The sequence below is a fragment of the Danio rerio genome, chromosome 13, assembly GCF_052040795.2.
Source record: "Danio rerio strain M-AB ecotype USA chromosome 13, GRCz13ab, whole genome shotgun sequence".
In the NCBI taxonomy this organism is placed as follows: Eukaryota; Metazoa; Chordata; class Actinopteri; order Cypriniformes; family Danionidae; genus Danio; species Danio rerio.
Genome location: NC_141033.1, coordinates 26,905,411 through 26,923,177, shown reverse-complemented (window position 1 = coordinate 26,923,177; position 17,767 = coordinate 26,905,411). Strand labels below are relative to the sequence as shown.

The 17,767-nt window shown below is 34.7% G+C and overlaps 1 protein-coding gene across 2 annotated transcripts; it reads left to right on the top strand.

The window, feature by feature from the left end:
• The first annotated feature begins 549 nt into the window (after positions 1-549).
• Positions 550-17,084, top strand: slc1a4 (solute carrier family 1 member 4). Of its 2 annotated transcripts, XM_087277652.1 has the most exons (8): positions 550-1,184; positions 3,546-3,588; positions 5,079-5,144; positions 8,404-8,570; positions 10,589-10,822; positions 11,824-12,018; positions 12,766-12,900; positions 15,726-17,084. In XM_087277652.1, the coding sequence occupies exons 1-8, from the start codon at positions 670-672 to the stop codon at positions 15,988-15,990; spliced, it is 1,620 nt and encodes a 539-aa protein (XP_087133778.1). In that variant the 5' UTR covers positions 550-669; the 3' UTR covers positions 15,991-17,084.
• Positions 17,085-17,767: the final 683 nt, after the last annotated feature.

Below are 17,767 nucleotides of genomic sequence, written 5' to 3'. Positions count from 1 at the left end.
AATATTCAACAATAATAATAAAATAATAATAATAGTCTCTATTCACATGAAGGAAACAGAAAGTCAAGTACTTGCTACTACATTTCATCAGTATTTTAGTAGGCCTATATTACATTGTGATTACATATTTAATAATTTAATATATAATTTATTTAAACATTATGTAGACAGAATGACCCTGGTATTATTTTTCTAAATTCAGCAATATAATGTTAACATTAAATATAACCTAAATTGTACATTATTAGGCCTATTATTACTACTAATATGGTAAAATACTGACTGATTGATTGATTGATTGATTGATTGATTGATTGATTGATTACTTCAATTTAATTTCATTCATGCAGTTTATTTGCATGCAAATTATGAAATGCACACTTAAAATTCACCAATAACATTATTATTATTATTATTAATCATTCTATGTTGCATGATTAGTTTCTGATATCAGCAACCCTTTGCCTTGTTGCATCATTTCATCTTGGTCCAGGAGTGCGCATGCCCTGAGTCTTCATCTTTAAAAGCCCCCTCGTCATTGGTAGATGCAGCACATGTCTATAAGTGCCGGCTGGTTTTTACGAGCGCTCTCCAGTCCGCTCTGCTCCACGCGCACGCACGCTTCTCTCGAGTAAAGCCTGGTTCCTCTTAAAAAGAAGGCGGAAAATCATGGAGGAGAAGAAGAGCGAAATCAACGGACACGCTGGGCACAAATGCTCGTTACCAACGGTCTCAATAAAATCAGAAAAGAAAAGCTGTAAGGACAAATGCGCCGGTTTCTTCAAAAGAAACCTGCTGGTGATCATGACGGTGTCCGGGGTCCTGGTGGGCGTCGGGCTAGGGATGATGGTACGGAACATGAACCTCACCCGTGCGCAGATGACTTATTTCGCCTTCCCCGGAGAAATGCTGCTGAGGATGCTCAAGATGATCATCCTCCCTCTGGTGGTGTGCAGTTTAATTTCTGGCGCCGCGAGTCTTGACACGCGCTCGCTGGGAAAGCTAGGAGGAATCGCCGTGTCTTACTTTCTGGTGACCACCCTAATCGCTTCATCTATCGGGGTCGCGCTCGCCTTCATCATCAAACCGGGAGTGGGAGCCGGAGCGCTCAACACCAACAACTTGGGGCTGGAAGGCGTGAGCAACAACAAAGAGACGGCGGATTCGTTTTTAGACCTTGCGAGGTATTATTTTAGTTATGAAAATTATTGCTAATAATAATGTCTACAAATAATAGCGGAGCGCTATTTTAAATGAGAAATAAAGCAGTGTACTAATACAGCGCGCAATCCGCTCAGTGCAAGTTACCGGCTTGATTAACCCATTTAAGCCCACCGGCTGCTATAGTTTACCGCATATTCAAATACGATTTTCTTGGGGGGAAAAAACTGGGGAAAATAAATGCAAAATATATGTTCATATAACAAGGCTACATGCATGAAACCACTAAGGAGGATTTGGGCTCAAATTGGTTAATGTATGTGCCAGAATGATTATACTTTTTTAAACAATATTTTTATTTGGACTTTTTGAAAAGATAGTATGTAGTACAGTAGATAGTAGACCTGCACCTGGGTCCTATATATTTTTAAGTTGATCAGTAAAATTTTAACATTATATATAAAGTGTACATTATTAGGCCTAATATTACTACTAATATGGTAAAATACTGATTGATTGATTGATTGATTGATTGATTGATTGATTAATGATTTCACTTTAATTTAATTTATATATTTTAATAGAATGCAAATTATGAAATGCACACACACAATTTGCCAATAACATTATTATTTTTATCATTATTATTATTATTGCAGAATGCTGAAGGCCATGGTGAGATTTAACTTACAAGAATTTACTTGCAGACCATGTGATAATTGAAAGTTGGTTTTAAAGGGATAGTTCACCAAAAAAATTTTAAATTCTGTCATTGCCCCAACTTGTTTAGAACAGCCCCCAACTTGTTTCAGTTTCTGTCTTCTGTTGAACCCAAATGAAGATGTTTTGAAGAATGTTGGAAAGCAGCAGCAATTGACTTCCATGTTATTTGATATTTTTCTATGTATAGAAAACAGCTGGAAAAACAGATGGAAATATATTATTTGATTTATATAATACTACTATTTTATTATATTTTTCACACTAACAAAAAGTTTCGAAAAGTGAGGAGTCGAGACGAATTTGAAGCTTTTATATCAGGATGCAATCAGATATTACTAATTTGTAAATAAAACAAAGGGCCATTGTTGTTATGAAAATTATCTTTTTTGTGTGTCTGGCTTCAACTAAGTCATATGCTCATATTTCTCTTGACCCATCCAAATCCATAAAGAAATGGAATTATTCTCTATAAAAATACAAATCACTGATATTAAACTTTTATCAAAGTTTTCTTTTAAAGTTGCATATAAAATTATAACAGAGTATTTCATTGGTCAGAGTGTTTTAACCTTCTGGAGCTGTTTGCATTGTGACAAAAATTACAGCTTTTTCAAAGAAGTTAAGTTATAAATATTTTTTTTATTTAATATAGCATATTTAGGGGGAATTATGTTACTGAATTATATGCAGTAGTCATTTAAGCCATTTTTTACTTTTTGGAATACAAGAATTTAAATACACACTCATAAATAAAGGTATAAAAAGGTGCAAAACTTCACTTGGGTAATATTTTTTTCAAAAGATTCATAGAGATATTTTATCATCTAAAATGTCTAAATATGTACCTTATGGAAAGGCACTGCCTTAGTGACAGCTTTGTACCTTTATATCTTTGAATGTGGTTTATGGATACATTAGATGACATGACAAACATCAATGTTATTTTTCTTCTTATGCTATCTTTTTAGTATGAGTTATGATTTTGTACCATTCTGATCTAAAAATAGAAAACAAAAAATAAAACAGCTCCTTATTCTCATTTTTTAACCTACTGGGTGTAGTACAACACTTCTGTACAAAAACTGTTCTGATTGATTTTAATCATAATCATGGTAATTATGATAATCTAGCATGCACCATGTCATACACCAGAACATAAAACAGAAAGGTTTTTCATATTAAAATAAAAAATCTTTTAATTAACTTATTACACAAAGAATTACGTCTACATTACACACAAAAATATACTTTTCATTGGACACTTTTGTTAGAACTTAAAGCCTCTGAAACCTATGCAATTATATAACAAAATTGAAAAATGGCTGCATAATAGGTCTGCATAAACCTGAGGAAAACATACTTCTATTTACCTCAGAGTTCACATGGTTACTAGAATAATCCTCTTTTTTAACTGAGGTCACATGCTGAATAAGAACTAACCTCAGTTTAGTTTAAAATAATCCATTCTGTAACCTGCGTGAATGAACATCAGTTTGTAGATATATTGATGAGTGTAGATCAATGCAAAACTTCCTTTACGGGTCCATCATGTTGCAAGCGGGTGGGAATTTAGCAATGCTGTCCATCTGTGACGATAAGAGCTTATTTTCACACATGTCTGCATCACTGCCTTATCTCTCTTGCTTGTTTTTCCTTTTCAGAAACCTGTTTCCATCCAACCTAGTGGCTGCGGCTTTCCGCTCAGTAAGTTTTATCCTCAAGCTGTCCCCAAAACACACTCACAAACACTCACAACAGCGTTTATATCCGGAATGAATATTTGTAGATCACTTCCTTCATGTTAACAGCTCCTTCATATCTAATTGAGAGAGTCACAAAATGGAGCAAGCATTTTTGTCCCAGCTCAATAAATACCTCCCATCCTTTCTCACTACTAAGCAACCGGGCAGTTTCCATAGCAAGCTGATTCCATTCCTTGGCGCCTGGCAACCTGGCTTGGTTCACTGGGTTGTACCACACGGGCAACTGCTCAACAGTGAGCATGCTCTGCTAAAAGCCAGGTCAGGGGGTTCGTGACTCTAGGAGATAAGATCGATGTGTCCAGACCGGAGCATGCAGATGACCCTGTTGACATAAACCGAATGGGGCTTCGAGTTATCAATTTGTAAAATAAAACAAAAAGCCAGAGTAGATTTAATCGGGGTCATTAGGTGCAGATGGGATGTTTCTTTATCCTGTGGGAGAATGTTTCTCCATCCAGTTGGGTTTCCATTGACGGTCACCTGGAAGGAGTCCAGATAGGCTTTAAAGGGGAGGAGACACAGATTAGCAGGATTAATATAGAAATGCCTGGGAATTATTTTACTGGCCTGTTGCAAATGAACTTGTTCACACTACATTTTTTGCAGATCTCTTCCAGTTTGTTATAACTGTGAAAAATGTTTATGGGTTAGATTTTGCTGTCACATGCAAGTCAGGTTCAGATTATGCAAACATTGCTAATTCATATGAATTAAAGGCACATTAGAGATGTTGTTAATTGTGAACCTTTAGAGCTGGTTCATACATAACACATTTTTAAATATTCGTTGTAGTGATTTTTAGGCAGCCTTACTTTAAAATGAAAGTATTATCGGTTATCGGTATAGCCAAAATTATGCAAAATTTCCATAACAATAGCCTGTTTTTTTCCTCAGGACTACTTTCAAAGTAAACCTTTTGTAAATATATATATATATATATATATATATATATATATATATATATATCACAATGCAATAAAGAAAATCTACTTATAAAAATGCTGAATTTTTAAATTAGTCTGCTCATTTTTTATAAATAGAGGAACACATTCTGTTCTGAACTGCACCTACTTTCTTTCTGTTTTAAAATACGAAAGACAGAAGAAAACTAAACTGAGTGCACCAGCTCATATAATTGGAGTTTTTGAGGAACAGGGGTCCTGAATAGTAGGGTTGTTGGGGGATCTTTGTCCTTGTCTCGGTGTGTACCAGTCTCAAAGTCCTCTCCAGCTAAACTTTAAATACAGCTTTTGTGAGTATTTTGGCACAAGGCTCGCACAGAAACAGGCTCAATGCAGAGAAATAATCAAATGCATCACAGTTCATGAAGCTGCACACTGGAACGAACTGAAATCAGCCAAAATAGCTTTGTGATCAGCACTGCATGCAGCTCATGGTGTTTTTCTCCTCTGTCTCTCACTTTTGTCACAGTATGCCACTGACTACAAGACAGTTCTTATTGGAAATGGAACAAATGGAACCCTCAACTACCAGAAGGTACTTAATCTTTATATTTATTTTCAAACAATAATTATATATATTTCAAATAAATAATTTATTTGATTATGTAGGCTTTATTTCTGTGCAATACCTTATTTTATTCAGTTCATTCTTTTGAAACGATTTTAATACTGGGGTTAATCCAAATATACTTTTTAGAGTTTTTAGCAAAAATTCTGTTGTTAAAAGCTGAACAGAATTTATATATGTAGCATACTAAAATAGCCATAGAAGCTGTCATGGCATTAAACAAACAAACAAACAAACAAACAAACAAACAAACAAACAAAAACAAACAAACAAAAACAAACAAACAAACAAACAAACAAACAAATCAATGTCCTGACTTTACATTACAATGAACTTTTACTGTTCCCCTTGGATCACCTGTTGAAACATTCATTAAACCCTACAATTTTGAATTCTTTTAAAAAAATGAATCTCAATTCCAGCATCTTAGATGGTTTGTTTCTGACCAATCAGTAGTGCTGGCTTTTTGGCAGCCTTGAATGAGCCTGCTGTTTGTTTGCACAGGGCCAGGGTTGACGCAGCCAGTTTTGCTGCTCCTGTCCTACTAAGCACTCAAGCAGCTGGAGATGGCAATCCTTTCCTTAAGGGCTTTTTTTTTTCTGTGTGTCTCCCATGTGTCTGCATTCTAGTCTCAGCATAGCACCTAAAGGCTTGTAAGATGACTCAGGGTATGCTAAGAGATATTAAAATGATTAAATTGTAAAGTCCCTGATGAATAAAGGGACTAAGCTGAAGGAAAATGAATGAGATAACATGAGCAGGTTTTCTGTTAACAAGTAAAATAAAAGTTACATCCAGAACCATATGAGTTCAGATTTCCACCCAACTGCACTGAAATTCATTCATACTTTCAGTTTAAAGATGCAGTATATAAGAGAGAAGGATTGGCATTGGACCTTGAGGCAGGAATCAAACTTGGGTTGCCGTGAGCACCAGAGTGCCATGTGTCAATTTGCACCGACCATTATGAAAATTTTATTAACAATTTCAAAAGCTTACCAACAGAATAGTGTTTGAATGTACATTTCAGTGAGCTTTTTTTGAATGCAAAATGTCTCGGAACTTTAATTAATGCAAATGTACGAGGGCTGCATGATACTGGGAAAATATCCAATGTGCGATATTGTTGAGTGTTAAAATAACAATATTTCCATCTTATCAAATATTGTAAAAACGATTAATTTATGTAAGGATCATACTAAAACAAACACACTTTAAAACTTTTAAGGCAGTACAACAACAAAAAAACATAATCCTAATTTCCTTTTGCTTTTTCTTGTTGACTCAACTTTTGAAATCATAAGCTGCACTGATATTAAAATTATTTGTCAGTAATACAAAAAACATTTAGTTGGGTTCACATAAGATTATTAGTTTTCTGGAGAGGTGAACTACTCTGTAACAAAACCTTTTAAGTCATGCCAACTGAACATTTTTCTGCAGTTGACTGAACAAATAAAAACTAAATCCTTAATTCCTTATATTTTTCTTGTGTATGCAACAGTCTTTTTTTTAACCTTTAACGGACAATAGAGAGTATAGACAGGAAAGCGTGGGGAGAGGAGAGAAGGGAAGCATCGGCATTGGATCTCGAGGCAGAAATCAAACACGTGTCACTGTGAACACCGGAGTGCCATGTGTTGATGCACAAACCACTCAACCATTGGTGCCAACATGTACTCAACTTTTGAAAACATCAGTTTTACCGACTTAAAATGTCTAAAGTTGAGTAAACCAAAAAACCCTATATAAAATGGTTACTAGGAAATAAAACGTTATCAGAACAAACAAACATAGTTCAATTGAAAAAAAACAGGACGGCATGCTGCACATGTGAAGCATTACAAAGCATTTTTCCCTGTTTGTCCTGCCATGTTTTGATGCTTGTCTTGTTTACCATTATTGTTGTTTTACCTCCAGTCCTGTTTCTAATTCTGTCTAATAAATGTTTTGTTTCCATTTGTCTGTTTTATTATTATTAATATTAAATGAAATATGTTTGTTTGTTCTGATGTTTTATTTCTTAGTATCAATTTCCACAAGAGGTTTTTTTGTTCACTCAGTTGAGTGTACATGTCAGCACCAATGTTGTAGTGGTTAGTGCTTCGACACATGGCACTCCAGTGTTCAGGGTGACCCGAGTTCGATTACCGTCTCGAGGTCTTATGCTGATCCTTCTTCTCTTTTCTCTCCCCATGCTTTCCTGTCTATATCTTCTACTGTCCTATCAGTTAAAGGTTAAAAAATGTATCAAAATAAGAATAATGTGTTGTGTACATGAGAAAAAATGAAAGGAAATAAGGATTATGTTTTTACAGTGCAGTTTATGGATCCAATTAAAACAACAACAACATATATAGACTTTAAAACACCATGAATGACTAAAAACCTAGACAGAAATTCTGATTCTTATTGGCTTTTTTTCAAGCAATAGTATCTATTTTCAGGCTTAGATTCACCTAATATCACCTACTGGTGATGTGAGAATGAAGATAGAAATACCCCTATCTGATTGGTCAGATTTAAATAAACAACCTATGCATGCATAGTTTCTAACATCCATTCTATTGATGGTTCTTTTAAAATGGCACAAGCTATAACAGAAAAATTTACTACGGTATGTGATTAGCCTTTGTAAAAATCACCGGGTCTTCATTACATCCTGGCTCAACTAAAATGTCTCATATCTGCTGGTGCATAGGCAAATATGTGGGCAATCTCTCAGAACGCTTGAGGTCCGTAATTGCTTAAGTAGGGCTTACAGAACAACCAGTGCTGTGTGCCAAGTGATGAGCCGTGCCTGTATGTGTGATTAAGCCCAGAACAAGAGCAGGATTGAGTGGAACAGTAGCTCAGTCCCGTCAGATCTTCATCACCCTGTGACCACACTGCCTCCACCGCTGAGGGAAAGTCTGTCTGAGGGCCAATCCTCATCACGTTTCATCTTTTGAAAGTCACTTGTCCATGCACAATCATATCAAGTTCAGCGACAGGGAATATGACATTTCACTATTGAGTGGGAGCATTTGTTAATAGAAGTTAATTAGTCAAATTTAGCACTGAACACATTTAATCAGTTAAAACAAAGTGGATTGTTGCATTGTTCATGGATTCTGCTGCCAAGAAAACATTGAAAAGGATTAATGGCATTATTATACTGTTTGATTGTGCTCTTCTAATGTAAGCCACTTTAAACCAATGGAAAACATGGTCTGGTGGGTTTCAGGTTCCCTTTGGAACAGACACAGATGGAATGAATATTCTGGGTCTTGTTCTCTTCGCTATGGTTTTTGGAGTTGCTTTGAGGAAGCTTGGGGCAGAAGGAGAGGAGCTCATTCGCTTTTTTAATGCCTTCAATGAAGCCACTATGGTGCTTGTGTCCTGGATCATGTGGTAAGTGAAGATCTTTGATCAAGTCTTTGACATCTAATCCAGTAAAATACTATTATATTATATTATATTATATTATATTATATTATATTATATTATATTATATTATATTATATTATATTATATTATATTATATTATATTATATTATATTATATTATATTAATAGTCTATATATATTGACTGCATGTAAAGGAAATTTGATCATGTTATAGAATTTCAGTTCAAACATTTTTATTGGTATTTAACAAGATCATACATAGTAGTATATAATACAGAATAAAAAAATTACAGACTGTCTTTTAGTTACAGTTTTCTTTTTTTTCACTATCCCCTCAAAATAAAATTAATTAAATTTATGAATTAAAAACAAACACATCTTCTGAGAGAAAAAAAATATAAATATTAAATAAATAAATAAATGAGACAGTTTACCAATAAAAGAGTAAAACATTTGTAAAGAAAATGATGAAAAGATCACTTTAAGGAGTCAATATTTCCTCTTTCCAGATATTTATAGCGTATTAGAGCTGATATCAGCAGAACAGGGGAAGCCTTTCATATAGTCTAATACAGGACTCTAGGTCCTGTATTAGACCAGGACTCCAGAGAGAGTCCTGCAAGTAAACATCTTAATTTCTCAAGTTTTATTTAGCTACATTTTTCTCGGATCCACTTGTCATGTGATGGAGGAATTACCTGTTCACATTTGATAACTATGGCTCGTCTAGCTAGAGTAGAAAAAAGCAATAATCTGGCAAGATCAACTTTCAACTGAAATGCCAAAAGAGGCTCTAAAGGGGTTAGGCTCTAGATATATGTTAATAGCTTAATTAAGTGTATCAAAAACAATGGACCAGAAATTCTCCAGAACTAAAACTCCAGAACAAATGGATATGGCTAGCAGGAGACTGCTTACAGCAGGGGTGTCCAAACTAGGTCCTGGAGGGCCGGTGTCCTGCAGATTTTAGCTCCAACTTGCCTCAATACACCTGCAAGAATGTTTCTAGAAAGCCTAGTAAGAGCTTGATTAGCTAGCCTGGGTGTGTGATTGGGGTTGAAACTAAACTTTGCAGGACACCGGCCCTACAGGACCGAGTTTGGACATGCCTGGCTTACAGCAATGACAGGCATCACTTCTATCAGGAAAAAAAAAATCTAATTTGGCATTAGTCAAATGAGCTCTTTGGAGCACCTTACATTGCAGTGTTTGACACATATGGAGGAGGAGTGGACCATCTTTGAAATATCTTCCCATTTATCTTCCTCAATACCAACACCAAGGTCATTTTCCCTAGATTCCGTGAGAGAAACCAAAGGATTGACATTTAGTGTACTTGATAGATGTTTCTGGCCCGTATCTACACTGAAGACATAGTCAAGACAGTATTCAGGGGTGCAGTTTTCAGAGCAAACATTTGATTAAAATTGAGAAATATTAAATAAATAATAAAATATAAAATACTTTTCCGAAACTAATGATAACAAGGGCAAACAACTTTCTCACGATGTTGTTATTCATGTTTCTCTCGTCATCCATGCAACAGTGTGTAATATTGCGTTCATGTAAATTTTGATATAATAATACCATAAACAATGTATTTTATGATTCCAAGACAAATATGAAACAATAGATTTTGTTTCATCAATATAATATAATATAATATAATATAATATAATATAATATAATATAATATAATATAATATAATATAATATAATATAATATAATATAATATAATATATTCCCAGAGATGGGTTGTGGCTGGAAGGGCATCCGCTGTGTAAAAACTTGCTGGATAAGTTGGCGGTTCATTCCACTGTGGTGACCCCAGATTAATAAAGGGACTAAGCCGACAAGAAAATTAATGAATGAATAATATAATATAACATAATATAATATAATATAATATAATATAACATAATATAATATAATATATTATAATATAATATAATATAATAAAAACAAAGGATTTCTAAATGATGCACATGATATGTGATATATTCTGTCATATTGTTCTTCAGGTATGTGCCTTTTGGCATCATGTTCTTGGTTGGCAGTAAGATCGTGGAGATGGAAGATGTGGTTCTGTTGGTCACTAGTTTGGGAAAGTACATTTTCGCCTCAATCCTGGGCCACATCATCCATGGTTGTATTATCCTACCTCTTATCTACTTCGGCTTCACTCGTACAAACCCCTACAGTTTCCTGTCTGGCCTCATCACACCTTTTACCACTGCCTTTGCCACCTGCTCCAGGTAATTTGTTATAGTTTGTGCACTTCTGTTGTATCATGAGCAGATTTAGTTGAGCTAATCTACATTCCCTTTCTCTAAGCTTCTGTAGATTATTGTATTTGTTTGGGTTGGTCTGGTTTACAGAAGTATTTGCTTCCTGTTTTTTCTTGAAACACTGGTTTTATTAAATCTTTAATAGTGTTGTTGCAAATGATGAAACACAAAAACAATGATTTGATTTAATTTTGTCCATACTGACCACTGATATGATTTCTTTTAGGGAAGGATCCATTGGGTTGTGCCAACCAAGTCATTTTGTGTTTGAAAGATGTCTAATATACATCCTAACAAAGACGGTCTGTGAATATCTAACAGACAACTAATGATAGTTTAAAAACACTACTAGTCATAAGAGAATTAGACAGACTTTGCATGTGTAGCCATGTCTATTTCAAGACTAATCTATTTTTGTCTATTAGATTGACATCTAGACAGCTAGATTTTCAATGACAGTCCAAATTTAGCCTTGTTTTAGCTATTACGTCTGTTTGGACGTTTATTAGACATCTTTTAAACTCACTCAAAAATGCTTGGATTGTTTTTTTCTGAACTTTTCTTGTTATATTTCAAACAAAGAGAATGTAATTTACATGTGAACTTGAAAGCACACAACTTTTTTTTTCTTTCAAACCAAAACTTACAATTTCAGACGGTGTTTAATCTCATTTGGTTAGTTTGAATAGTTGTTTTTTGTTGCTTTTTGAATACAATTATGAGCATCTAGATTTAAAAAACATACTGGTCAAATGCGCTGTCGACTACAGGACATCTGCTCTGAAAGTGTTCATAAGCTGGAAACTTTGCTTAAACTTGTATTTAGCCTTGTCTACTATTGAACGGCTTAACAATTTAACATTTTAATATAAGGTGTTAACAGGTGATCTCCCTAAAAAAATATTCTAAAAGTATTTCTGTTTAGACGTAAAACATTTAAATCTTGTCTGTTTCTCATGTCTGTGCAGCTCAGCGACTCTGCCCACCATGATGAAGTGTGTAGAGGAGAACAACGGTGTCGACAAACGAATCAGTCGGTTCATTTTACCTATCGGAGCCACTGTTAACATGGATGGAGCGGCCATTTTCCAGTGTGTTGCTGCTGTGTTTATTGCCCAGCTCAACAATGTTGATCTTAACGCAGGCCAGATCTTCACAATCCTGTGAGTGTACATCCCAATCAGCTGGAGCATACTGTGAACGCTCCTGGTTACAAAAATGAAATATTTTTGGTTTGAAAATTAATATTTGTTACCATGTCTCAGTGAATGTAGGTGCATTTAAACAAAACACATTTATTAGATAGATATATTTTATTCAAATAATATTTTAGTCTCCAAACATATTTAGAAATTGAAAGATAATACAATTAAATACAAGCAAAATATTGCACAAATAAATTACAACCTACAAAATTTCAATTTTTTTGCTTCTTTTGATTTTTCCTTTTTTAAAATTAGTATTTAATATTTTTTAATAAAATAAATTGGGTGTACTAGTTTTTGGAACGCTATTGTAAGTTATTTGTTAGATAAGCTCCAGATTTGGCTTCAGTACTGGCTAATCTAATGAATAAACACACATACAATATTGTACAGCTTCCTATTAAAAATATGGATTTAAAAGAGAGATTTGTGAGGGTAGTACTTATATATCCTAAGCACTGTACAACATGTTCTCTGGTTGTAAGATGCTAAGCTTGATCTAAATTTACAAATAATATCATTCACAATCTGGAGCCTCTCCCAGTGTGCCAGGTTATGCAGTTTGGATGGCAATGAATGAGCTTCTTCAAATCTGGCTTTTAGCACCATGATATCATCGCTAGGAATTTGTGTATGTAATATATGTACAGTTAGTCACTTTGGATAAAGCTTCTGCTAAATGACTGCTTGTTTGCGTATTGACAGGGTGACAGCCACCGCTTCTAGTGTGGGAGCAGCAGGTATTCCAGCCGGAGGAATCATCACCATCGCCATCATTCTGGAAGCCATTGGTCTGCCAACCCATGACCTGTCACTCATGTTGGCCGTAGACTGGATTGTGTAAGACAGCTTAATTCTCCCATTTTAGTTGTTTCTAAGAGTGTGTCATTCAGTAATATATATATATATATAATGTTGAAGTCAAAATTATTAGCCCTCTTGTAAATATTTTTTCAAATACTTTCCAAATTATGTTTAACAGCAAGGATTTGTTCATAGTATGTCCTATAATGTTTTTTTCTTCTGGAGAAAGTTTAATTTGTTTTATTTTGCCTAGAATAAAAGCAGTTTTGATTATTATGGTCAATATTATTAGCCCCCATAAGAAATATTGTTTTTGAATCTACAGAACAAACCACTGATATACAATGACTTGCCTAATTACCCTAAATAACCTAGTTAAGCCTTTAAATTGCACTTTAAGCTGAATACTAGTGTCTTGAAAAAATATCTAGTAAAATAATTTATACAGTCATCATGGCAAAGATAAAAGAAATCAGTAATTAAAACTGTTTAGAAATTTGTTAGAAAAAGTCCTCACTCTGTTAAACACAAATTGGGGAAAGATATACAAGGGAGCTAATAATTCCAGAGGGCTAAACATTCTGACTAGCCACCTTTTTCTGTGTTTATGATGAGCTGCACTTCTAGTTGGGTAATTTTAAAATACACTGAAATGTTACACTAATAATACTCACTTAAAATTCTGAATCTTGTATTTAATGTTTGCATTATTGTGGCAGAATTTTTTGTGTGTTGTTAAGTGTTACAAATGACTATTATTTTGTGACAAAGGTTTTTGGTGTTATTCACAGTCTGGTGAAAGTAACTTTGTATTTGAGTGTTTGGTTTTAATATCCAATGTTTTATCTGGAAAGACAATAATGCAACTTTTCTACACATTTAGTTTATTATTCTTATTATTATTTAGGGAAAATGATTATTTACAACTAAATGAAAGTTAGGGTTTCCTCTGGGTGCTCAGGTTTCCCCTACAGTCCAAAGACATGTGGTGTAGGTGAAATAAACTAGATTGGCCATAGTGTATGTGTATGAGTGAGTGTGTATGGATGTTTCCCAGTACTGGGTTGCAGCTGGAAGGGCATCCGCTGTGTAAAAAATATGCTGTATAAGTTAGCGGTTCATTCCACTATGGTGACCTCTAATTAATAAAGGGACTAAATTGAAAAACAAAGGAATGAATGAGTAAGTTAATCCCATAAATTGGCGAAGCATCATAAGCATAGGGAAAAGGTTGAACATTGAACATTAAAGTTTTTTGGGACAAACTTTTATATTGGTTTGAGAAAAGCAAGTTTAAACTTCGTGTGAAAACATTCATTCATCTTCTTTTCGGCTTAGTTCCTTTATTAAACTGGGGTCATCACAGCAGAATGAACCGCCAACTTATCCAGCATATGGTATACTTAGCAGATGCCCTTCCAGCTGCAACCCATCACTGGAAAACATCCATACACACACACATACACTATGGACAATTTAGCCTACCCAATTCACCTAGACCACATGAAACCAACGTAAACACGGGGACAACATTCAAACTCCACACACTAACTGACCCAGCCGGCGCTTGAACCAGCAACCTTCTTGCTCCAGCTGAGGCTCAAACCAGCAACCTCTTGCTGTAAGGCAAACATGCTACCCACCATGCAGCCAGTGCAAACATAAAAATGATAGTTTAGCATATTTCTAGCATGTTTTAGCTCTGTGTTACCACCTGACCAACAGTTCAGTATGTGGTTGTTTAATACAATGCTAGCATTTCAATTCATATTTCTAAACATTACATTATATATTTTTTTCATATAATGCACTCTTATCCAGAAATATAATGAAACTCGAAAGCTTTGCAGTGTTTTGTTTAAAGCTTTATAAGAGCCTTCATAAGCTTCTTATCATAATCAGAAATGTAATACTTGCATACTGTACACATTCAGAACACAACACGCAGGCTAAATTTACCATATAGAAATACAAATGAATAAAGTATATGTGCAGCTGAAGTCAAAGTTATTAGCTTGATAAAATTTGTATTATTTTCTAAATATTTCCAGAGTGCTGTTTATTAGAGACCAGATTTTTTAAACACCATATTGAAACCTAATTTTAAATAACTAATTTCTGATAACTAATTTTCTTGTCTTTGCCATGATGACAGTACATAATATTTTACTAGTTATTTTGCAAGATGGTAGAATTCAGCTGAAAGTGTCATTTAAAAGCTTAACTAAGTTAATTAGGCAACATAATAAGCCAATAAAAAAGTTTCTTAAGGGGTGAACATTATTTTTCATATTTAAAACTGCTTTTATTCCTGGCAAACTAAAACAAATACGACAGAACAAAAAAAAATATTGCTCCATTAAACATCATAAACAAAATATTTAAAATTATTAAATATTTCATAGAAGGGCTTATAATTTTGGCACACAGAGTATTCCAAGTATGTATCGCTGCAGCCCGGAGACCTGCAAGTGGGAGGAATTACACCGCAAGTAGGTTGGGTTTATCAGGGTACTGTGAGGTTGGGTTTAGTGTTGGATTTAGGTGTAGACGTTAATAAAACACAACAGTTTACTATGAGGTTGGGTTTAGGGTTAGGGTTAGGTGTACAAATTTATAAAGCACAATATTCAAATCTAAATACAACTAAATAAGGTTTGCCCAGCCCACTTGGAGCTCCAAGACCCACCCACTTGGAGCTGGCTCCGGCCTCCGTTTATACCCTTCTCAAGTATTCACATCAAATTTATTTTCACTAGACATATAAAAAGATCATCATAGAGTTTCCAGAACCATACTCTGCCGCTTGAGCTACAGTTTAACATAATGACTAACAAAACTTGTGTCTGATTTGTGTTCAGAGACCGCACCACTACTGTGGTGAATGTGGAGGGTGATGCCCTCGGTGCTGGAATCCTTCACCACATCAATGAGCAAGAGATGAAGAAACAAAAGCATCAGCAGGAGCATCAGGAGGAGCAGGAGCTGCTGGAGATCAAGGTGGAGGTGGTTGCTAACGTCAAAGCAGAAGAGGAAACCTCCCCACTCGTCACACACCAGAACCAAGAAGAAAACTCCTCACGCGAAACACTCAATGACAAGGACGGTGTGGAGTCTGTGCTGTAAACTGTCAACTGTGGTCTCTCATATCCTTCTCCTTCACTCTTTCTCTTTTACTTTTTAAAAAAACCACTAAAGACGTGATGTCGCTGTGAAGTTTACATCAAACATAAGGTTTACTCGAATCTGTGAATGGAACACTAATGGCCAGTCTGTTTTACATTTAGTTTGAAGTATTTTACAGTTATGATAATCTTATCCAATTGTGCCAAATCGTTGGTTTTTGTGTTTGGGAACATCCCAGATTATATGTAAAAGTCGAAAAGGGAATATTTCCAATTTGCAAGAAGATAACAATGGATAGTAATGAAAACCAGTCACCGACTGACCTCTTGATCTTTATTTTAACTGATTGTGTGAAACATTAACTATTTTTGAAGATGAGCCGAAAAGTATTTGCTGTAAATATTTATGTCCCTAATAGCAAATCCTGTTAAATTATGAAATAGTCTGTTGATTTATCGGGGACTGTTTAAAAAATGTGCATGTGTGCTCGTGAAGCAGATCCACAGCTTGTGCTCTATGCTTTTAATACAATCTAATTTTAAGTAAAGCTCAGAAATTAAGATAAATCTCAGGGTCACTGGTGATATTAAACCTGAGGATGTGAGACATGCTGTATGGTCAAACATTTCCTGAAAGACCTCAGTTCTCATTAACACAGACACACACACACGCACAAACACGCACACATATGCTGTCGTTTGACCCAAGAACATCTCACATGGTACATAGTGACCCCTTGTGGTCAGTGGGATTATAATTGTTGAACATTTTGTACATCTTATGCCCAATTTTTGCGTTTGGTCATTAGTTATGAAGTAAACCATTTGATGGACGATTTGATACGTATGAATGAGTTTAATTTATTGTAATTGTTTAGCCTTTTGTACTGCATTGAAGATTATTTTTCGTAATCTGTTGCTAAAGATCCAGATGTTTGTAAAAGATTTAGGTGAACTCTAAAAGCTGTTAATTAGCACTTGATTGGTTTTATATACATTTTCTCCATGTACTTTTTCAGTCTCTTTTAACTGTAAGTTATCTTGTTACCAATGTGTGTCTGCCTAATATTAAACCAAAAGCATTTGTGTCTCTGATTTACGAGAGTTTTATTGTTACATTGTGAGAACCACCAATGGGCTATATGCGCAGCTAATGTTTTTCAGCCAATGATGAACTTCCGGTGAAAAGTTTATGTGACTGTTTTCAGTTTCATAAGGTTCCTTTTACAGCATTAATGTTGTACTGTAATTCAAGCATTTATTTAGTTGTTAAAGTGTAAAAAGAGATGACAGACTGTTTAAATGCAGGTGCCGTCATTAGCAACTGGCCAGAGCTGAATTTTTTTTTTTAATTCTTGGGTAAAATTAATTTCCATAAATTTTAAAGACAAGGCACAGAAAAATATAGTTTAATGCAGTGCTTCTTGATTGGTCAGATACCCAATTTATATACTTCCAGGAGACTTGGGATGTCTGTCTTTAACGCAGCAATTTTGTATGGGATGACAATTAACCAGAAGCCCTAGGGCTGACTTAATTTAAATGTCTGTGTCCATATACCCCATTGTAGGCCTAACCTGTTACTGATTACAAAGTATATAATGAAATTCGTAGTCATTCACATAAACTTTATGATTAGTTTAAGTCATAGGTAGGCCCACACGGAATCTGCGCGTGCAGAAATCCGCAGATTTCCACAGTTTTTTAGTTTATCATTGAGTGTATTTATTTACTTGTGTCAAAGTGTGTAAATTCATATTTATTCAGTTTTTAAATGC

Coding starts and splice junctions, on each gene's coding strand:
- slc1a4 (XM_087277652.1), top strand. CDS start 670: ATGGAGGAGAAGAAGAGCGAAATCAACGGACACGCTGGGCACAAATGC. Junction 1,185..3,545: donor TCGTTTTTAGACCTTGCGAG/GTATTATTTTAG, acceptor TTTCCTTTTCAG/AAACCTGTTTCCATCCAACC. Junction 5,145..8,403: donor GAACCCTCAACTACCAGAAG/GTACTTAATCTT, acceptor GGTGGGTTTCAG/GTTCCCTTTGGAACAGACAC.